The sequence below is a fragment of the Rhipicephalus microplus genome, unplaced genomic scaffold, assembly GCF_043290135.1.
Source record: "Rhipicephalus microplus isolate Deutch F79 unplaced genomic scaffold, USDA_Rmic scaffold_108, whole genome shotgun sequence".
In the NCBI taxonomy this organism is placed as follows: Eukaryota; Metazoa; Arthropoda; class Arachnida; order Ixodida; family Ixodidae; genus Rhipicephalus; species Rhipicephalus microplus.
In genome coordinates, this window is record NW_027464680.1 from 718304 (window position 1) to 741588 (window position 23285).

At 48.5% G+C, this 23285-nt stretch overlaps 1 protein-coding gene across 1 annotated transcript; it reads left to right on the forward strand.

Annotated features, from left to right (window-relative positions):
• Positions 1–21299: 21299 nt before the first annotated feature.
• On the forward strand, positions 21300–23035 carry LOC119161609 (Sno oncogene; the record flags this gene model as incomplete). Its single annotated transcript, XM_037414168.2, is given in 1 exon segment — positions 21300–23035. A coding segment is annotated over 1 exon segment (921 nt), but the record flags the coding sequence as incomplete, so codon positions are not given.
• Between the last annotated feature and the right edge of the window lie 250 nt (positions 23036–23285).

The window sequence follows — 23285 nt, forward strand, 5'->3', positions numbered from 1 at the left end:
GAGCAGCGCGGACTGCAATCTGTGCGCGGCAAGCGTGTACCTAAAACCATGCAGCACGGCGAAGACTGCAAAGCACGTAGCGATACGAGTTTTGCAGCTATTTTTTTTATCGGTGCCAAAACCACCATGTGGTTTTAAGGTGCACGCCGTAAAGTGGGACACTCCTCAACTTGATTGGTTTAATGTTTGGCCTTACAGGAATAAATGTAATACTTGCCGGGGTTTTACGTCGCAGAAACACAGTGTAATTGTGGGGGACGCCGTAATGGAGGACTCCAGAAATCAGGACCTCCTGGGGGGTTCTTGAACGCACACTGAAACACGCGATTCTGTAGCGTTGCACCGTTATCCAAAACGTGGCCGCCGCAACCAGGACTAAATTGTGTGACATTCGAGTCGGCAGTCCTCCAGCACCATGGCCCACTGGACCACCAATCGGGTCTATGTTCGGCAAATGAAAATTCAATTTAATATCAGAAACGCTAATGTGTATAGTCACATTTACGGTACACGTTAAAGAACTTGGTCATGATAAATCCTCGGTCCCACACTAAGGAGTGACTCTCTGTCATATGGAGGTTTTGCACGTTAAACCTCCGCCCCCCCCCCTCCCTCTTTATTTTCCTGTGCTGCGCTCTGCCGTCTTGGAAGGCTTACAGTGCGCAGAGTTCTCCTTCAGAGGAGGGGGGGGGGGGGGCTGAACGTTTGTTGGAGCACCCCCTTCTTCTGTTACTAGGGAGAAAGTAGCCCCTCCCGATGCCCTCCTAATGCTCACGCCTACGAGGACAACCGCTTATGTTACTGAACCCACTTATGTTACTGTTAAATATCAAAACTATCAGATTGACTGTCTATAATGGGCTGCTCATAATGTGGGCCACATAAATCTACATAATGAAATGGCAACTCTGTGATCTTATTTATTTTTATTTTATTTATTTATTACATACTGCAGTCCGTAGACCAAGCAGGAGGGGCACAAAAAGTGAGCATAGCGAAAAAAGCGAACAAGTTATACAGCAAGTTAGAATACACAAAGCTACTGAACAACAAGTCATACTAAATAGGATCCTTAGGATACATAAATAGGATACATACCTAGAAAAAAAAGCGAACAAACTTCTAGAAACAGTTTCAAGCACAAAAAAGTAAAGCTACACAGTTGAAATAATAAGATGAGGTAATCTAGCATTGAAATATCAACAGTGTTGATTACACAAAAAGATGCATGTAGTTTTCAAAGTCGGGAATGCCACGTTCAGGAAAAACATTTGAAGGCAGTGCATTCCATTCGCTAATGGTTCTCGGAAAGAAGGAATGTTTGAAAAGGTTAGTACGTGCAAAGTAAGGTGTCAGATCATGATTGTGAGCATGCCTGGTTTTCCTGGAAGAATAGGGAGAGATGTATTTACTGGGATCGATATTAAACTGATGATTACGAAGCAGGAAAAGAAACTTGAGTCTGGCGATAGTTCTACGCTGTTTCAAGAGCGGAATGTTGTTAGTAGCCATAAGCTGTTAGTAGCCGTCTTCATCTTCGTACCTCATTTCCAAGGGTATTTGCTGAAAACACGACTTCAATCTTATTAACGCACAGTGTATGCCTGTTTCCATGCCCGTATATACTTCACTTCCCACAATCGACCGCTCCGAAATGAACGCGGTCACGGGAAACGCATGTTGGAGCAGGCTCTACTACACGTCGGAATATGTATATTAGAAAGGAAAGAATCGATACCTAGTCATCACGCGCTGTTTTCGGCGCGCGTTCGATCTGTCGATCGCGCCTGTGTGGGCGCGTACACGAGAATCTAATAGAAATATGCGGCGTCTGGTGGCGGCTGCATCACATAGTGCGCCGTGGCAGTTGGCAGTATATAGTGGGAACTTCTGATATACGACCAGTGCGAAAAACCAAACTATAACTACGGGGTGCTAGACTATTCTCATGAAGCAATGGAAAGCCTGATGTCATTACTCAGCGGCAAACCGATTTCATACACCGGGTGTTTCAGCTTACTTGCGCGAAATATGCGTTTGTTTTAATTTCGCGCACTCTAAAGAGCACTGTAACTATTTTTCTGCCTGTTAGCCAAGAACAGCCTAACAACAACTAAGAACTGATACCAAAAAAAATTCGACATAGATGATATAAGTGCTGAACATTACAAGTTGCGATTGAATATTTTTCGATTGATTTACTATTTTGAAGGTTTATTAAGCAACCTTTGTCAATTACCAAGCTCGTCGGATTGGCGGCTGTCTTAACATGTACCAAATATTCCGACGTTTCGGAACAAGTGCAATACTTTTCGCATTGACCGTTTTTCGCTTGACTTACTGAAATGTTAGTTAAGCCATCTTCGTTAATTATCTACCTTGATTGATTGGAGAAATATGCTATCGTGCTGCGTATGGTTCAGAGCGATACCGTGTCAATTCGACACGCGTATCGCATGTGTTTTGTTTTCGTAATATTACGCTGAAATATGTTAGCTGAAACAAACATAGCTGTTTGTAATATGTTAGCTGAAACCTACGAGTACGAACACTTCGTTATTAAGTCAAGTACGTCATATTATCTGCAGCACCACTTTAAGAAAACTCCACTTGAGATCAGAAGTGCTACATTCTTGGGAGTAGTTCTAGATGCTCATCTCAAGCACCATCATCACATTTCACTTATAAGACAGAGGATTGCTCATGGTATCAGAACACTAATTAAAGCACGACCATTCTTCAATTTGCAGACTTTGCTTAAACTGTACTACGCCTTCATCCACATTCATATCACGTACTGTATCACGTCATGGGCGAATACCTATCCATCTTATATCCTTCCACTCCAACGTCTCCAAAACCAAGCCATTCGCATCCTAACATTCAGTTCACCGATCTCCTGCGCATCCCCACTTTTTCAGCAACATAATGTACTAACAGTGTGTAATTCATTTAAATATAAATTGGGGATTCTTGTATTTAAGTGTCTTAATGGTACCATAACAGTCAACGTTTTAGAGAAATTTCAATTGTTAAACTCTAATCCTACCAGGTTTGCCTCAAACAACAACTTTTTACTACCACATGCACGCACTAACTACGACAAGCATACTATCATATTTGCAGCTATCCAATTTTGGAATTCAGTACCACTAAGCACTAAACAATTGTCATTAGCTGCTTTTAAAAAAGAACTTACACATCTCATCTCGCAATCATAACTCATCTTCATTTATATATCGTCGTTCTCTTACATTTACAGCTATCACTGTGTGCGTTATTTTCACATTTATTACCCATGCACATTGGAGTTCTTTTAATAGCTGTATATCATTAATTAACGTCATCTCGTTCCCGATTCTACTGCCATTTTTATTGTATGTTTCGTTGTTTTCCTAGTTATGCACAATTACTGAACATTGTTTTGTTACCATTTTTACTGGCATGTTTTATTGCATGTTTGCGTTGTTTTTGTTACTATCAATAATTACTTAATCGCTTTTTTGTTGCCATTTTGTTGTACTAATCAACATGTCATTTTCTAACAGGAGGACCCCTTTCAGCCTTGTGTTATGGGACCTCCTTCTGTATATTCTACCACAATGCGTGTATATTTTTTGCGACAAATAAAAAATATCTTCTTCTTCTTATTCTAAGCATCCTACACTTCAGTTCGAATTAGCAACCCTGTGGTTCAGACGCCGCTGAAGAGGCCCTCGTAGTCTAGCCGCATTTCGGAACGCGTCATCCTAATTGTAAAATCCGATTGGTTCACAGGGCTGCCACGACCTACTCTGATTGGCTCAAACGTGGCGGTATTTGAGTTTGTACAAAACGAGTCCTAAAAAAAAGAAGAAAAAAGACCAAGCTGAATTGCAGGCTTAAATTCCAATCCATGAACGACAAGAAACTCAAATTCTCTACTTTCAGAGGTCAGTGTGATGGTTAGCGGGTTGGACCTCAATAAGCTGGCGCCACCCACTGATGGCGATCTGCCATGAAGTGAATGGTACGGTCATAAAACAATGTGGCTCTGCTCTTGAGTCTTATTTCCCATTGGTCAGTTACCTTCGCTAATGAAATGCTCAGAATTTGGAGTGACTGAACGTACCCCTCGAGAACGATTGTATCGGCCTCGAGGGCCACCACCGGAAACGCCGGCGCCACCGTCGGCGTGACGCACTTGGCGGCATCACGTGGTCTCAGCGGCCACGTCGGTTGCTTGCGGAGCGCTGCGGCGTGTGGTGTATGGATGGATGGATGGATGTATGTGGCTGTACCCTTTAAATCGGGCGGCGGCTGACGCCACCTAGTGTGTCAAGCTCAATCGGCTCCACCTGCGCTGCGGTCAGTGCGAATGCGGAAATGCTCTCGCATTTCTCTCTTCACGCAACTTCGAATTCCCGACAAACCAATGTGCCGGTCAGGTTCATTTCAGTTTGCCAATCATATTTCTCACCCACACGGTTTTCGAATCTTCAACTTTGAGAAACTGTGCTATAACCTTGAAACTACGCAATTACGGCGAAATAACTCAAGATATCTACGTTAACTCAATCAATCTGGAACTTGGGCCGTAGTCACAGAGCTTCCCTCTGGCAAGCCGGCTTCACTCACGATACGTCGCAGTATCGTGATTGGTTGAAATGTGTATCTTTCGAAAATGCGAAGATCTTGCGAAAACTGTCTCTTAGGGGACGTTTTCGTGAATATGGCCCCTGAAGCCATGCGTCCCGCGAACGTTTGGGCGCCGTCATGCATAGGAAGTCGAGAGAGAGAGAGAGAGAGAACAACTTTATTAAAAATAAACGAACCCCAGTCCGAGTCCTCTGAAGCCGACACAAGCAGCGCCACACCGGCACGTGGGGATCAATCCGTGATCGCGGTGCAGTGCGGTGCAGACCGGCTGGCTCCGGTCTGCACCGCACTGCACCGCTTTAGCCAGGGCAGAATAGATACATTGTATTGATTGTATCCTTTGGGGATGAGGGCGCCTGCGCGGTCTCAGTGCTGGAGAGAGCAGAGGAGCGCCGAAGGAAGGGGAGACGAGGAGGTGAAGCAAAGGGGAAGCAGGGGAAAGAAGGGGGTGGAGAAGGGGGGAAAGGTTTCTCGCCGATAAATGGTCGGCAGATGGGTGAGAGACGAGACGCGGAGCGGCCGGCTGTGATTCGTCTGCAGTTCGTCTTTGCGCTTTCGTCTGTTTCTTCTTTCCTCTCTCTCGCCCTTGTGCCTTCTTTATTTCCATTTTTCTATTTCCATTTTTTTTTTCATAACTCGATTCCTTCCAGTGCGCCACGCCTTCAATTACATTCTTCAGGTTGGCTCGATCGTTAGAGGGCGGTTGCTGATACATCGTTCTTCGCATTTCATATTGTCATTTACGGGGCTAAAATGACCGGTTCACGTTTCTGCGAAATAACACCCTACCACAGGGCAGCGGGTTACGCTCCAGCGGGGTTGTCTTCTGCCGAAGGGGGTTATCCTACACCGAGGAGGGGGAGGAGGTAGGGGGAGAAGGAAGCAGTTGCACGCTTGCCAAGCCGGCACGACATTGCGTGTCTGTCGTTTGGTTGTTGGTTGGTTGGGGGGGGGGGGGGGCGCAACTCGTTGGTGCCAGGACCACGCACCGAGTGATAAGCAAGAAAAAGAGAAGCGGATTAAGATTGAGAAGAATGAAATTGTTAGGGAGATTCAGAAGGGATGCAGTGTGTATCGTCGCGAACCCGATATGCACGTATCAACACCCGTTCGGCGCCATCTGAATATCCTCACGAGAAGCGGGAACCGCCGAGAACCGGGGAAGACCTCATTAAAATTGTCCGTGCAATCGCGCTGCGTGCAGGGACGCAAATAATGTGGTGGAGTAGCGGCGGCATTACAAGTGCACACTTACGCTATTATCAAAGAGAATTCCTTCGGAATCGACGCTGAATGAAGCGTATATCTATATATGTGGGAAAACAGAAAATTCCAACCACTTCCACGCTTTGAAAGGCTGTCGGACGGATAAGCTGTTGCATGCATTCCCCTCATACACTAATAGCTGTATCGTGGTTGGATGCACCTAACCTACGTCACAACCGCGCCACCCTCCATGATCCGTCATGCATGTGATCACATTTTTCTCAACCTCACCACATATATACCCATTCTGTTTCGCAATTTCGCAAGCTTCTCATCGTGTGGCGCCCTTTACTATCTTATCATACCTCTTTTTCTTTATCCTTGTCACGTGACCTTTTTTTTTTTTTTTGAGTGACGGCACAATGTCCGCATAAACAGCTTTGCTGCAAAAGACCGCACGTATATACACAGAACTTCTGGCCGGGTCCCAGTCAAAACGTTAATATCTATATGTCTGTGGAGTGCATTTACATTTCTCTCTTTTTCCATCAGTATACGAGTCGTTGGCTCATGCTCTATACCACACTATATATATATATAACGGGAAAAAGTATATACCTAAGGGCTCGTTTTTCCGTGTTTTGACACAATATTAATGAGATCTAACAGACAATAATGCCAAGGAATGTATAGGGGAAGTTATTAGAACCAATGTAATATAAATAAGAAAGAAACGTGGGTGAAAAAATAACTTACCGTAAGCAGAAATCGAACCTACGACCTTCGAATAACGCGTTCGATGCTTTACTGAGCTATCATGGTGGCTATCCTCCCAGCCACTTTATTGCGTTTATACGTAAATTTAAACGTGTCAGTCAGCGCCACCTCTAGCCATGTCGGCGAGTGTGGCACACTCTTTTTATGAACCTGTGGGGCGTCACGTAGACCGTTAACTTATATATATATATATATATATATATATATATATATATATATATATATATATATATATATATATATATATATATTGAAATAACTTGAAGATAGCACATAAGATATTCACCACTCTGACGAAGGCCGTGCCACGGCCGAAACGTTAGCAAATACAATCCTTTTCTTATGTGCTATCTTCAAGTTATTTCAATATAGAGAATACCCGGACCTGTCGTGCCTTCCCTTCAAGTTCTATATATATATATATATATATATATATATATATATATATATATATATATATATATATATATATATATATATATATATATATATATATATATATATATGCTATAAGGAAGCTGGAGCACGTATAGCATAACTCTACCTCCCTTCACGAGTCTGCTCCGTCTTTCCGCTAACTGTATGCCCCCATGACTCTTAACAAGGGGAGCGCCTATGGAGCATAGCTCTACATCCCTCCTTACGCATCCTCCATTGGTCACCGCATACGTGTCTCCTCCGTATTTCCGCAAACTGCTGTCCCGTCTGGAGTACTAATGAGGCCGTGCTCCGCAGTATAGAATGCGGTATATTACACAGAGGGCGCTGCGGGCGACAGTAATCAGTCGCGTACAGTTCCGAGCAGCGGTTTTAAGCGGAGGATATATATATCGTATGCGCGCAGTTCGTGCGCACAATAGGAAGAGGCCATTAGCGCGATGACCACCTCTTGGATGTCCGGGCCAGATGGAAGCCCGGGAAGCAGCGGTGACCCGCAAAACGTATACGTGGCATTGCAACCTCTCGTCGGGTAGTCTGCGAGCGACCATACAGTTTGACCAAGAGTGAAGGAAGAAGAGCGGTCGGAACGGGCATGAGCCGTGAAGGAGGAGTCGTATAGCCTCCGTCCGAGATGGTGAATAATGTATAGTCTTATGCTGCTCGTAAACTTTGTGCATCGCTGCAGTTTTGTTGTTGTTGTTGTTGTTGTTGTTGTTGTTGTTGTTGTTGTTGTTGTTGTTGTTGTTGTTGTTGTTGTTGTTGTTGTTGTTGTTGTATAGCCGCGCTGCTTTCGGGATACCGTGGAACATTTAAGTACAGCTAACGATGGAGAGGGAGAGAAAGTTCTGACTCGTGCGGTTATCTTTCCCAGCGCAGATAAAGTCGGCCTCACGTATATATACCGTTAGAAGAGGACTGTAGGAAGAGACACGAGGTGTTCCTCATTTAATTATTTCGTTTGAAAAGAAGAGGATAAGTCATATACTATCATATTCTTACGGCAAGGACAGAAACAGAACGGTATATACACCGATGTATTTCCAGCGGTGAATTTTAACGTGTAATCACAGTTTGTACCGGGGCTTGGTGAGGTAATGTTCCTCAAGACAAAAAAAAATGGCAGCATATCCACGGAGTGAATGACGGAAAGTGGGGCGAAGAATCCGTCCGTCCATTCGTTTTTGCTTCCGTCCGTCCTTGCGTGCGTCTGTGTGGCCGCCCGTGCGTCCATCCGCCCGTTCGTGCGTGCGTCTGTTCGTGCGTACGCACGTCCATCCGCTCCTGCGTCCGTCCATGCGTCCATCCGTCCGTGCAGCCATCCGTGAGTCTGTCCATGCATCTGTCTGTGTGTCCGTTCATCCATCTATTCAACACTCCAAATACCACCATCTTGCATCTTTTCATGATATATTCCGCATATGCACCGCCATCCAGCGGACATTCTAAGGACTAAATGAGAGGTGGCACACGCACACTTTCTTACGGCTTGCGCTTCGTGTCTACTTCCCACCTTTAACCACCTCGAGTTCATGGTATATACTAGTTCACTGTATTCATGGCACTGCGGCCCAACGCTCGCTAAACTTTTTTTAAAACCAAGGAGGTTATGCCCAGCGAGTATAACGTAGCAACCCTTTCTTGTCAGATAGTGCTCAATGTACATGCCAATGGCTGCTAAGGGGGAATGAGAGACAGGAGAATTCGACGTTAAGTTAACGCGCACGCTGCGAATTTTTTATTGTTCAACAACGCAGATAAGAAATCTCTCACCGGCACCACCTTGGAGGTCAATACACTACTACTACGACTACGAGGGACGAATGGGTGCCGCTATAAGGAGCTTCGCCCCTAAAAGGTGGACTAGAGGTATACAGTCTAGTCGCCGACGTCGTGATCTATATGTCTGTCCGCCCGTTTTTGTATACTCCTCATTATGTGCTGCTCTTTCCCTTTCCCTCTCTTCCACCCTCTCTCTCCAACGGGGTCCGTCGGAGTGCCTTTCGCAACACGCCTAGCTTCTTTGTTTCACGAAGCGCTTGGAAGGAGAAGCGTACTTATCTACAGACACTGTCCCTGCGGGGAAGACCTTGAGAAATGATTCGAGCGGGAAATTTCTTGGCGAGTGGGCAAATTTTTCACGTTCAGCCTCACTAACTGCGTGCAGCTCAGCGAATGCTTGTGTGTATTTATCCGTCGTCACACCAGCGAATTGTGGTGGTGCTCCGAGTTCCAGCCGCGGCTTATTTGTCCGACCTGTAACATCCGAGTGACAGACGCTAATGGGCACACTGTTTGGCTGCCGGAAGGAGCGACAGTTGCTTGAAACGTTTTCGCGTGCTTGCGCGCTCATTTGCTTACATGTTTTTTTGTTTGCTTGATTCTACATGATTATTCGTTTGACTGATAGACCAATTGGTCGCTTCTTTAATTTATTGATTGATTTGTTTCATGTTTGTTTTGTTTGGTGCAATTGACAGCTAAAGACGCTCGACTTAAAGTGAAGAAAGTGTCTTCATGTTTTACACATGCTTACATTACTTGAACTATTTATTCCGGGCACGACCAAAGCTAGAGAAGGTAGTATAGCAAGGGGTGGGTGGGGGGAGAGTGAGTAACTTCGTAATATTAACAGACGCAGACATTACGAGACAGTATGCGCCACACAAGGACAGAATTCGAGATTTTTGCTATAAGCTCTACTCCGAGCCTTTACTCGTAATATGCATGTGCAATATATACTGATTGCCTATACGGCGAACAGGCAGTTCGACGGAAGATCGAAGCTTGAAGCGGCGAAGTATTCGTGAACACGCGATGTCACGTGGTCCAGCGTGTCAACAAGCTGACTTGTGGCCTTCAAGGCTGCAACTTCAAGGCAGTGGAAGCTTGAATACCGACTGACTGAAGTGTTCTTTTGACGATTCTGCAGGGCAACAGCTTTATTGTCAACATGCATTCCCGGTGATCAAAGCAGACGACAGTCAGGTAGCTCACGACGAAACACAAGTGCATGCATGTGTGCGCGTGTGGGTTCCATGCGATGCCATGTTTCTGTGTGTAATGTTGAATTTCTTTAATTTATGTGGTATAGGTGTTGTTGACTGTAATATTTGGAGCCCGTGGCTCAATGCTCATCGCTTGTTATTGTTGTGTGAGACTGTTATTAACTTACGCGGTGTACTTTGGGGGTTAGATTTGCGTCGCCCTTTGAATTGTGATTGGTGTAGCTCAATCGCTACAGATTGCGTGGGCGCATGTGTGTGTGTGTGGAGAGAGGTGCGCGTACATGCTAATGATTCATACCGCTAGCCAAAATGTTCCTAATACAGAGCGCAGTAATCACGAAGCAACCTCCAAAGATTACAGTAGACAGGAGTGACAGGACGTAGTCAACTCAGAAAAAAAAATGCAGCACGTCCGTCATTTTTAACCAATTATGAACAGCATTCAAACAACCGTCACTATCCAAAACCATGAGCAAATCAAACCAGAAAGTACACCTGTTAAATCAGTGCCATTAGTTGGACACGCTATAGAGTGACCAATTATACGCAGATTTCAAATACTACGGCGTCAATAACAGTTACAACCGACGTATCAAGTTTTCGACGTTATGCACAGGAACTTCGTCCACATGACATGACATGGCTTAAAATCATGTCGAATCTCACATATATACATTTGTCCCCGTGGCTGCGAGCGCCACTGGTTGGCAGTAGGACCACGGAAATTTGAATTCCCAATACAGTAGTTTAAGGTAGTAGGTTTAGTAATTACCTGTGACAGGTTCATTTTTCATCGACTCAAGCTCGTGTCCACGTATGTTATTATTATTACACTAACGTTAGAACATTCAAGTAACGGTCCCTACAGTACCTTTCACAGCTTTATTTTCTGTTGGTCTCTGTAGATCATGTCAACAAAAAAATAACAATACGTGAGCGCTCGATCCAACACGCACCTTTCGTTCAGTCAAAGCGTTCGCCGTAGTGGAGAGAGAGAGAGAGGGGCAAACGTTATTTTTGTTCTTGCAGTGGTTATGATGCTTAACCTAACGTCGCTGGTTCGATCGCAAAGCCACGGCGTTCGCATTTCCATCAGGGCTAACTGGAAGAGCCCATGGTGTGCTGTGCAATGTCGGCGCACGATAAGGAACACCAAGATGGCCGAAATTTCGAGAGCCCTCCCCTATACAGCGTCTCTCACGATAAACATTGTCGTTTTGAGTCGTAAAAAGTCTTCATTCAAAGTACACATGCACGGTGCTTATTACTGCAGAAAGAAGATAACAGTGTTTGGGTATACGCTTACCTGGAATAATGTGCGTGCATATGCTACGAGAGGGTAGTGCGTACAGATAAGTTTCGCGTGTATGCTACGCTTATACAGAGGGTACATGTTTTCTCTTTCCTTCCGGGGCTCACTGAAAGAGTCATGCTGGGGCGTGTGCGCTCTGAAGTGACGCGGAAATGAAGTAGAAGAAAATAAAAAAAATAAACAAAAGCCGCAGGGCAGGGTGTGCGAGTGGAGGAGAACGAGCTGTGCGGGAGACTGAATGCGAGAGACGGTGACAACGTGGCGACTCGAGGGTTGCCTTATGTTCTGCGCAGCCAACGCGGCGCCAACAACGAAAACACGGGCCCGTGGCGACGCTTGGCGCGGAGGTTCGCCGAGCCGTAAACACGGGGCGGAGACGAGGCACGAACCGAGTCGAGGTCCCATCGCGGGCCGAAATAAAAGAGAGAGAGAGAACAACGGGTACTTAAAAAAGCAGCAAGACAAATAAACAAAACGAATAAAAGAAAACGAAGTGACGAGGCAACACTAAAGATGCTGAGAATAACGTTGCAACCGCATAATACGGTCGAAATGGGAAGGGAAAGAGAAAGGAAGACGTCGCCTCTTCGTTAATATTTTGTGAGTTTGAGCAAAGTCAGTCCCAGAGGAGAGTCACGTTTTTTTGGAGGGTCAAGAGTGAAGACCGTACGAATGTCTCCACTCTTGTGTGAAGTCTATGGATTGATTTCCGCACGGTTTAGCACCGAATCCAAATATCGATCGAGCGTTCGAAACCCACGTCGGTGATGTATGTACAAGCCTCACTTCCGCGTCATAAGAAGAACGTCCCCAGAGTGTGACCACTGCGATAACCGCTACGCGTCAGTGGAGCATGTCGTTAGGGGATGGCCGCAGTTCAGCTCTGCGTTGGGTTCGACAAGCTTCGATCGAGGACCACTCGCAGTCGGCAAAGTGGTTGGACCGTGGCCAAATCCTGACAAACAAAGGCGCGCATTGAGCGTGCTCTTCGGGATTTCTCAAGGACAAGAAGTCGGTGATAATTCTTAATAAGTACACCCATAGTCATGGTAAGTATATATATATATATATTCTTGGGGTTTAACGTTCCGAAACCAGGATATGATTATGAGAGACGCCGTAGTGGAGGGCTCCTGAAATTCCGACCACGTGAGGTTCTTTTACGTGCACCTAAATCTAAGCACACGGGCCTCAAACATTTTCGCCTCCATCGAAAATGCAGCCGCTGCAGCAGGGATTCGTTCCCGCGACCTTCGTATTAGCATGCACACGTCTATTTCTTCTTCTTGGTTTCAACGCCTTAACACCTGTTTGTTCCCTCACCCTCACTGCTCTCTTGCTCGTCTCTTACCCAATGTACCCGAAGCCGAAACAAATCCGACTGCCGGATATAACGTGATGCGGACAGCGCCGCCTTTTTAGGGGCGACGCTCCTTATAGCGTGGGTCTGTCACTCCTCCTCCTCCTCCTCCTCCTCCGTATGTATGTATGTATGTATGTATGTATGTATGTATGTATGTATGTATGTATGTATGTATGTATGTATGTATGTGTGTATGTAGCGACCAGTGGCACATACCAGCCCAAAAGCGGGTATGTGCCACAGGGGATGCGAGATGGCGGTACTTGGAGTGGGCACTAGATGGGCGCACGGACGGACGGACAGACGAACTAGCAGACGAATGGACGGACGCGCGGACGGGTGGACGCACGAACAGACATACAGACGGATGGACGGACGCATGGACAGACGCATGGGTGGATGCACGGATGGTCGCGCGGACGCACGGAAGCATGGACGGGCTGATGGACGCTTCGCCCCTCTCACCATCATTCACTCCGTGGATAAACGCTGTGATTTTTTTTTTTTTGTGGTTGCCCGCGAGAACGCCATTTTTCGCTCTTTTGCATCGAAAATCTGCGGTGTTTTGCACTCTGCGCGCTCCGAAAATTGTCCGGATTGTGGGGAGTTGCGATCAAACGTGAACGAAAAAACGAGCTTTTTCGGCCACTAAACAACACATCTGTTGGCCGCGAGCAGGAAACTCTTCCAAATTTTATGTTTTTAAGTGTGAATACACTTTATAAGCGACCCCAAACCATCCACCGCCGTCGGCGGCGTCCGCAGTCTTCTCTCTATCTTTAAAAGAAAGAGGACTTGGCGGGCCGCAGCGCGACGCTCTACCGAATAAGCCACGGACGCGATGCTGATATCGGTGTCGCTCCTCCGCTCTCCTCGCTCGCTGCAGCTGCGCGCGCACCCCTCTCTCTCTCGCGCCCGCCTTCTCTCTCAGTCTCCCGTCGAGAGCGGGTCGTGCGATGAATGTCCCGGAGGCAACGCTACCATCTGAATATAAGGCGCGTTACTGACACCGATATCAGCGTCGCCAACGGATTTTAACTTTACTCCCCCTCATAGCGTCACCCCGTGCATTCGAACTTAACCATGTTCACCCTCGGGGAAATGCTTGGGAGTTTTTTTTTATTAAATAGGGTGTAATCAACTAACTTTTGCTTTAGAACCAAAAATATAAATAAATGAACAACCAGCAATGTCTTCCACCAACACGGATATGAGAAATTAAAGTGACCACTACCTCTAATCACTTGCGCATTCATTTATGTTGATAACCGCAGCAGCCAACTAATAGCCGATTTCAACCGGAAGCGAAACGCTGAATCAGTTTAGATTAAGAATTTATTTAAAAAAAAAACTTCATGGTGCGTTAATTTCTTCCTCCCGTGGCTTCTGTAATAGAATAGGAAGGTAACAAAGGTAACAGCAGCATTGCTCAATTTCGCGTTAACACCTAAGCGCCTCAACGCATGGCGTTGATTAGTTACGCCGGGGACTCGCTCTCTGGATTTTGTGTCGATCGACCGCTTGTGCCCCTGCGATCTCCGACGACAGTGCCGCTCTTGCCGACTGGGCTCCCTCTACGCCGTATCTTGCCGCCATGAGCTCTCGCCCCGTCCTCGGACTCCTGCGACCGGGTCCATCTTTCCTATCTCCTCTTCCGTCGCTCGCGGTCCCTGCGCTTTGCTCTCTCCTTCCTCTCTCTATGTATACCTTTAATCCCATCCTTTTAATCCCTCCTTACCCCCATCCCTTGTGAGCTACTGTTGAGGTGTCGCACTCTGAAGCAGACAGTTAAGAGGCTCACTTTTCTCTTCCCTTTAAGAATAGGAGAAGTGTAAACCGGTAGGTAGGTCAGAACCGATGTCCCACGCATAGAAACCGATCGATAGAGTCTATAGATATAACTTCTCAACAAGGCTGATTGAGCGGGTTGGTGACAGTGGCGGCGCCAGGGGGGGGGGGGGGCAAGGGGGGGCTGGAGCCCTCCCAAAGTTCTCGCCTGCCCCCCCCCCCCTATGCCCACCCAAGTGCCCGGAAGCATATATTGAAAACCTAGTAGGAGCAGAGCTAGCTTGCCCCCCTGGAGGAACTCACTTTTCGTGGTTGCCCCCCCAGTAAAAAACATCCTGGTGCCGCCCCTGGTTGGTGATTATGATTACTTGAAATACAAGGACTAACTAAGCGTTTGTGCATGTCTAAGTTACGCGCTAGTATTTCAAGTAATCTGTAGATACAACATACACGTGACGTCACTGACGCAGCTTCTGAACGCAATGACACTCCGCAGTTGCGTCTTTGCCGACAAACAAGTTTGCGGCTTTGCCGACAAACAAGTTTGCGGCTTTGCCGACAAACAAGTTGTGGTTAGCCTTCTTCAATCTAACAGCGATGTGTTGCAGGAACACCTGCTTGCGTGATTGGATTGGATAAACTTTTATTTGGTCCTCCAAAACACAGATCACTTGCGTGAACAATGCAATAAACTCCACATGAACATTTCGATAAGATTAATGCGACATCACAAACGTTGTGGCTCGCAATGGATGCTGGTGCCTAAACACCACGTGGTTTCAGTGACGTCAATGGAAGCTCCTATGACCTGATGACGTCGCTACGCGAACCACTATTTCGTCGTGTCATAAAGCGCGAAAAAAAAAAAGAATGTGATAGAGAAAAAGATGATAGTGTTTTTTTTTTCTATTTTCGGAAGTAGCGTATATATACTCGTCCTTTAAAAATGAAGTGAGCAGTCGACGAAAGGCGGTGACGGGTAATGTTGCTTATTTTATAAGCCGTTAACTATGTCTTGACACGTATTTTTTCTACATTTCCGTCTGCGTAGCAGAGCAAACGAAAAAAAAGTGAGAAAAAAAAAAACAGGCGACGGCTTTCTGAGAGAACATTTAGCGTGGTTTTGAAGGTTATTTCTAGCACCAAACGTTTCGCGAAATTTCAACAGTTTTTTTCTTTACCAGGCCAAGAGAGGGAGACAACCGGTTTATGAATCGAGCGCCTCAAGGGACCATGTTCAGCGAATCTGCAACGTCCTTTGGGGCTCACATAAGAATGTAACAGACGTCAGACTCTGGATTTATGCGGACATGCAGCGCCACCTGTCGACGCAGTTTTGAGTAGTGCAAAGCCCAACTGCCTTGCTCAGAAGTGTGGCAGCTTGGGCTAGTTGGTATGGCATAACGATAGTTATAGCGCGAGAACAAAACGACGACACAGAGACAAGTCTTTCGACAAGACAAGTCTTTCGTGTCCTTCTTGTCTCTGTGTCGTCGTTTGCTTTTCGCGCTATAACTATTGCCTTGCTCAGTTTGCTGCGCGACCAGGTGCAACTACAGCGTACGAAAGAACGATTCAGCTGAGTGTTTGGTCATTTTCGCACTGAACATTTAGAAAAAAGAGCTACTAATTTTTCTCCGCTAGACGGACGCGTCACCGAAGCGTCATGAAGTGCTTGCTGGTTCACTCGCCAGCACGACGGCGAAAACAAGAGCAGACGCAACAGCTCCGCGCTCTACGAAAAAAAAAAAAAAAAAGTGACCCCAGTCGATGCTGTCAATTGCCATGGACGTAAAGGACTTCTGTTTTACTTATTTCCGCAACTGTCGCGAAGCAGAGCGGTGACAGCGCTAAATATGGACCGCTGCGAACGTGTTGGGTAAACGAATTACTCGTGTTCTCCACAGCCGTTCGCTTGGGGGAATGTGATAATGTAGGTCTCCTGTAATTGTTTTGAGTTGCCGTGACGCAGAACCGTGGCAACTTTGATTATCAAGCTTAACGGAGCCTCTGTGCGCGCTGTGCAACAGTATAGACTGGCGACGCTCGCGATAAGCATCGCACTCGCCGCGACCACTGATAATCGGAAGTTATCGCCACCACACATGCAGCATTACGCACGTAGGCCTTTCAAGGCTCCAAGTTCCGGCTTTAATTAGTAAATGTGAACGCGTACGTCATACAGGTAGATCGCAAAATGATCACGGCCACAATCGGTTTTTTTTTTTCTGCCGTTAGTCTCCGCGATTGCCGGAGCTATCTCGGAGGCCTCGGTTTTGCCTTTCGTTGTACACCGATAAAGCGTACACGCATGTATCCCCATTTGCAGTACATACGAATGGACGACAACCATCAACAGGACATTCTAGCATGCGTAATAAAACATTTAAACGCACAGGAAGCGAGACATCGATGGGGAAGGCAACAGGAATGGCGAAAATTGCCAGGGCTATTCGTGCCGGAGAAAGCAAGCTTCGCACTACTGATCGTAAGATATATATCTCGTGTGCATGCACTTCATCGCTTTGGCATCGTGTGTATGCCCAAGTTTAACGCATTCAGACGTTACAGAAAGCGCGTCGGAATGCTTCCCTCGCGAGAACAAAACGACGACACAGAGACAAGAAGGACACGAAAGACACTGTGTCGTCGTTTTGTTCTCGCGCTATAACTATCGTCATGCCATACCAACTAGCCCAAGCTGCCACGCTTCCCTCGGACTCTATGTCATGCGATGCTCGTCGTTTACACCTAAATTGTCAGTGGCAGTGCGCTGAATCAACTGAAACATCTTTTGCATTGTACCCGAAGTTCATTTTAGCGGTCTGTTGGTTGATTGATTTGTCGGGCTTAACGTCCTAAAACCACCATATGATTATGAGAGACGCCGTAGTGGAGCGGTCGGTTAGCGGTCGGCTAAAACGTGGTAAAACCACGTTTTAGCGGTCCGAATCGGGTTAGCGCACTTCAAGTTACTAGCCTCAAGCGGAACGTGTCACGTCACTGTTGCCGTGCATAACGTTGCCTGGCTGTACTGCGCGGCCGCCGACACTATAGTAGCAGCAAAACGAAAGCAGCGGGAGCCACAGCAGCAACAACGACCATTAAACAATTTCCTGTCATGGCCTCCGAGATGGAAAGCGTGCTTGTTTCAATTGGACCCCGATAGATGGCATGACCTGTCCAGTTTAACCACGCTAAAATTGAACTTTTGAACCACACGCGCCATTCCCCATAGTGACGGCCGGCGGTTCTTTTTTCCATGCATCAAACAGAAACGAGCAATTAAGCAGCATTTTATTACGTCTCTTGATGCACGGAAGGTTCTTTATTCAGTGCAGTTAGTGCGATTACCAGTGATAAATTGTAGGCGGTACGTCTGACTTAATCGGGATGATGTTGCGAATGTCCTACTCCTAGCGCTTGTGTTATCGTGAATTTGGCTTGATTTCTCGGTAAGTAGGGCACTGGTGTTGATAAAATGGTCGTTGTAGACTGTCCGTGCATTGAACTTTCACGCTGACATAAATTATTTAACTTTGTGCTCTTCTAGGAAGCTTAAAGGAGGCTGCATGGCGTTCATGTAGTTCTTCCTTTCTTTTTTTATTTCGAGCAATGGTGTGGCTCTGGGTTCGCTCTCAACCTTCATAGTCAATATATATATATATATATATATATATATATATATATATATATATATATATATTTATATATATATGTGTGTGTGTGTGTGTGTGTGCGTGTGCGTGTGTGTGTGTGTGTGTGTGTGTTTGTGTGTGTGTGTGTGTATGTGTGTGTGTCGTCCAAATTCCAAAGCCTCTAACGGCTGTTGTCAGTAACAAACGACGACCTGGGTCCGACAAACCACGTGCTTTAGTAGCACAAATGCACGCAAGAACCAGTCAAGCACTCGAGCAAGCCATGTTTAGCAAATCGTGGCTCCAGTTTAGTGCTAATTATTACGGCATTAACGGAACCCAACTCAACGTTTGAGATTAGCCACTAATGAATAGACCTAGTGTGAAAGCTTGCTTCACATTGAATGAACGACACGGCCTATAGTTGTATGCAGCGGTATGTTTCTACGCACGGTGTTAGGTACTCTCAAGCCGCTCTGTGCCATATGAGATGGCGTGTTCACTGTGTAAATGTTTTGTTTCCTGTCACTAGCAATGTTACCTGCTCCTCACTGCTCTATCATTGTATAATTATTTGAGCCCCTTTTGCAACTGCTCAAAGGGTTTGGCGCTCAGACGTAAAATAAAAAAGATGAACGTTGCAACCACTTTTGTTTATGGAAAAGCGAACTTGATTCATTGTAAAGCGATCGACCGTTCGAAGAGCGCTCCACGTATTTCAAAAACGACGTGGTTTTTTATACAAGCTCTTTAGGACCACGAGTTTGCGACACTGCAACAGCATCGCCACGCGGCTCACAAATTGTAATGCTCTGAGCCCGGCCAAGCCAGTGTAATACTTTTATATTCACGCGGAGATACAGGCTACAGAGAAATGTTCTTTTTTTGTGTGTGTGATGTATTCGACATATCGCCCACTAGAAAAAGAAAAAAAAATGGCAGCATATCCACGGAGTGAATGATGGGTAGTGGGGCGAAGCATCCGTCCGTCCATTCGTTCTTGCTTCCGTCCATCCATGCGTCCGTCAGTGTGACCGTCCATGCGTCCATCAGCCCGTCCGTGCGTGCGTCTGTTCGTGCGTCCGCACGTTCATCTGTGCGTCCGTCCCTGCTTTCGTCCATGCACCCGCTCCTGTGTCCGTCCATTCGTCCGTCCGTCCGTGCAGCAATCCGTGCGTCCGTCCATGCATCTGTCTGTGTGTCCGTTCGTCCACCTATTCAGCACTCCAAGTACCACCATCTCGCATATTTTCATCATATATTCCTCATATAGAAGCACCGCCATCCAGCGGACATTCCAAGGACTGAACGAGAGAAGGCACACGCACACTTTCTTACGGCTTGCGCTTCGTGTCTACTTCCAACCTTTAACCACCTCGAGTTCATGGTATATACTAGTTCACTGTATTCATGGCTATGCGGCCCAACGCTCGCTAAACCTTTTTTTTTCAAAACCTAGGAGGTTACGCACAGCGAGTATAATGTAGAAACCCTTTCTTGTCTTCTGTGCGTTGTTGAACAATAAAAAATTCGCAGCGTGCGCATTAACTAAAAGCCGAATTCTCCTGTCTTTCGTTCCCCCTTAGCAGCCATTGGCATGTACATTGAGCACTATCTTTTATTGTTTAACAACGCACAGAAGAAATCTATCACCGGCACCACCTTGGAGGTCAAAATGTTATACTTTTTACGCACTACTACAACAACTACGAGGGACGAACGGGTGCTGCTATAAGGAGCTTCGCCCCTAAAAAACATGTTTGGTGTAAACAGAAGAAAGCAACAGAGTGGTACTCGACGCGTTTTCGGCGTTTTTTTCTTGTTTTTTTTTTTCTTCAAAAGCAGCGATTTCGTCGTGAACTGCAACACAGCCCACAGCTTCGACAAGTTCACTTGCACGCAACAGCGGACCAAGCCTTGGGGATTTCCCCGAACTCTATTCGTCGTGGCCGTTTCCGGTTTCCTCCGGGGAGCCCATTAATTCCATGCTCCTCGCTCCACTACTACGCCATCCAACCCGAGACGTGCTTTGCCTCGGCGCACTTCTCACCCCTTCTACTTCCTCGCCTCCTGCGTCCACCGCCACCAGACAGGCCGAGAGAGATACAGCGCTATGCGCGCGCGTCCGAAAACGAGCAGCGGCGAAACGAAAGCTGCGTCTTCCGGGAGCGTGGTAGGAAAGACAAGAGAGAGAAAATAAAAACGCTCGCTGAATAAAAACAGCGCTCGGCTGGGCAGGCCAGCGGGAGCGACGTCGGCAGCGACTGGCTAGCCAGGAAGAGGAAAAAGAAAATGATAAAGGAAAAAGACAGCGCGGGGCGCGAAGAGGTCTTCGTAGCAATCGCCGTAGCAAGTCGCAACCGCCGGGAGGAGGGTGCGCCGGCGGCAGATGCGACGGCGGCGCCTGCGAGCGCTAGCGAACGCCTGCATAGCGAGTGCCGGCGGCCAGCGTACGGATCGAGGGGGGGGTGGAGAGTGGGGAACGCATGCGGCGGGGCCGCTCTGAAGGTCGTACGTCTGTGCGTCTGTCTAGGCAGGCGAGAGAGGAAGTGGCGGCGTTCGGCGCCGCCGCCGGTGGTGACGTCAAGGGCCCACGTGACCGTGACGCATATCTGGGGTCTGCTCGCTTTGGCAGCCAGACAAAACACGGCAGCGCAGTCTGGCGTCTGTGCGCCGCCGCCGACTGAGAGAGGAGGAAGACACGACTGCAAGCCGGGACGAAGAGGAGGGCTGTAAATAAGCACAAAAGAAAACGCCAACGAACACTCCTGGCTGGTGGAACGGGCAGGGGGTATCGGCGAATCGCGGGAATAGCCAGCCTCTTTCAACCCCTCTCAGCGAGCGCGGACGGATGGCGTGAACGGCGGCGGAGCTTGTGTTTAGCTGGTTGCTTCTTTTTTTCTTTTCACCGCTCAGAGTCGCGTATTTTTTTGTCCCCTTGCCGAGTTTCGCCTTGCCTAGGTGTTTTCTCTGACGTCGCCGTCCCCTCTGGTCCCTCTCGTTCTTTACAGCGCCCTCATGTTCCTCAATGAGGGTGGCGATTTGGGCTTGTTGGTATGGTTGCATGATGATGGATGGTAGCGCAGACAACGAACACGGACAAGAGAAGGCACATAGACACAACACAGCGCTGTGTTGTGTCTATGTGCCTTCTCTTGTCCGTGTTCGTTGTCTGCGCTACCATCCATCCTCATGTTCCTCCTCGCGATCGTTGCTGCGTGTATGTTCATGCAGCGCGCGGCTGCTGGTGCTGTCGGCTGGTGGCGCGTTGGCTGCTAGCAGTTCTCTCTACCTCCTCGCGAGGATAAGTGCAGCCGCTGCTGTCTGCTAGGCGACGTAAACAAGAACCAGTGCTGCTGCCGCAGCACGTCCGACGGCAACCAGTCCAGTGAGGCAGGCATCTGAGGCAGGAACAGTGAGGCAGGAACACGTCGGCCACAGAGGAATATATCTATCGGAACGTCGGCGTGCGTGGCTTCACTCTCGTGCGGTGTTGAAGTGTGTGTGACGAACTTTCTAACAGACGTCGCGATACTGCGACCGTCGGTAAAAACGACAACGCAGCTAGGGTGGCTAACGCAGTGTTGCAGCTGCAACCTTCGGCGTCGGTGATTTGAGTGCGTCGGCAGTTGCGACTGTTGGAACTGTGTGTTTTTGTGCGCGCGTTGAGGATACTACCAGCGAGGCTACGTGGTCTATCCGGAAGCAGCTCGCCATACGCTGTAGGAGCGGCACTGCCACAGACAAATAGGTTGCGGGCGCGCGGAGGGAAGGCGCGGGTTTAGGGGGCTGCGCGCGCCAGGCGTAAGAGCCAAGGCGACCGCAGCGCTCTGCCCGATCGTGGCGGTGGTGCGGGAAAGCACTCTTCGGCGCAGCAGACGGACTGCGATGAGCGTGGTGCGTGTGTCGGCCGCCGCTCCTGCGCGGCCCAAACTGCCGGCGCTGGATGCGGGCTCTCCATGACCGCACCGAAGGTGCTGCGGCCATGGCCTCGTCGACGACGACCACCACCGTGCAGACGACGTCGGCGCCCCCCGGGGGCGTCGGCGGTTGCACCCCGCACCTGAAGCGAGTGCTCAAAAGCTACCAGGCATCGGCCGTGTCGAGCCTCCAGGGTCCGCCCGCGCTCATGGCGGCCTCGGCCGCCGCCGATCCGGGCGGACTGGGCGACGAAGACGAGCCGCTCGAGGCGCCCGCCTTGCCGGCGATCCAACAGCCGCCGCTGCTCACGCCTCCCGACCAGGCTCAGGGCAGCGAGCGCGACGAGACGCAGCTCGAGTGGAACACCATCTCGTGCTTCACCGTGGGCGGCGAGCAGCGGCTCTGCCTGCCGCAGATCCTCAATACCGTGCTGACGGACCTGTCGCTGCCGCAGATCAACAGCGTGTGCACGGACCTGCACATCTTCTGCCTGCGATGCAACCCCGAGCAGCTGGACGTGCTCAAGCGGGCCGGCGTGATACCGACCAGTGCGCCCAGTTGCGGCCTCATCACCAAGTCGGACGCCGAGCGGCTGTGCGCCGCGCTGCTGCACGCCGGCACGCCGGCTTCGGATTTGAACCGCAACCTGGTCGGGCCAGGGGTGCCCGTGTACCACGAGTGCTTCGGCGGCGCCTCCGGTGTGGTGTGGCTGGAGACGTCCATGGTGCGGTGCCGCGACTGCGGCCTGTTCTACTCGCCGCGCCGCTTTGTGTGCCACGGCCACGGTTCGCGAGAGAAGCGCACCTGCCACTGGGGCTTCGACTCCGGTCGCTGGAGGAAGTACCTGCTCCTGGACGACCGCGAGCCTCTAGAGGACGCCGACGACATGCGCGCGCTGCTGCGACAGTTCAAGGACAAGTTCCCCGACGCCGCCAAGCGGAAACAGGCGAGTACTTCCGCACAGACTTCTCTTGCTCTGCTTGCTGCGCAGATGGTGTTCAATAGCATAGCTTCTCATTGCCTGTCCCGTCACCGACCCCCTTGATTACATAGTCTACACCGTAAACCGCGCTTGTCACTGGCGCGTTGGATGCAGCGCTATTTCTTAACCTGTTCGCCACTGTTGATCGCGTTGATTGTCTGGTTTATGTAGACCGCGTAAGTGCAGGGAGTGGTTAATGCTTTTTTACCGTCCT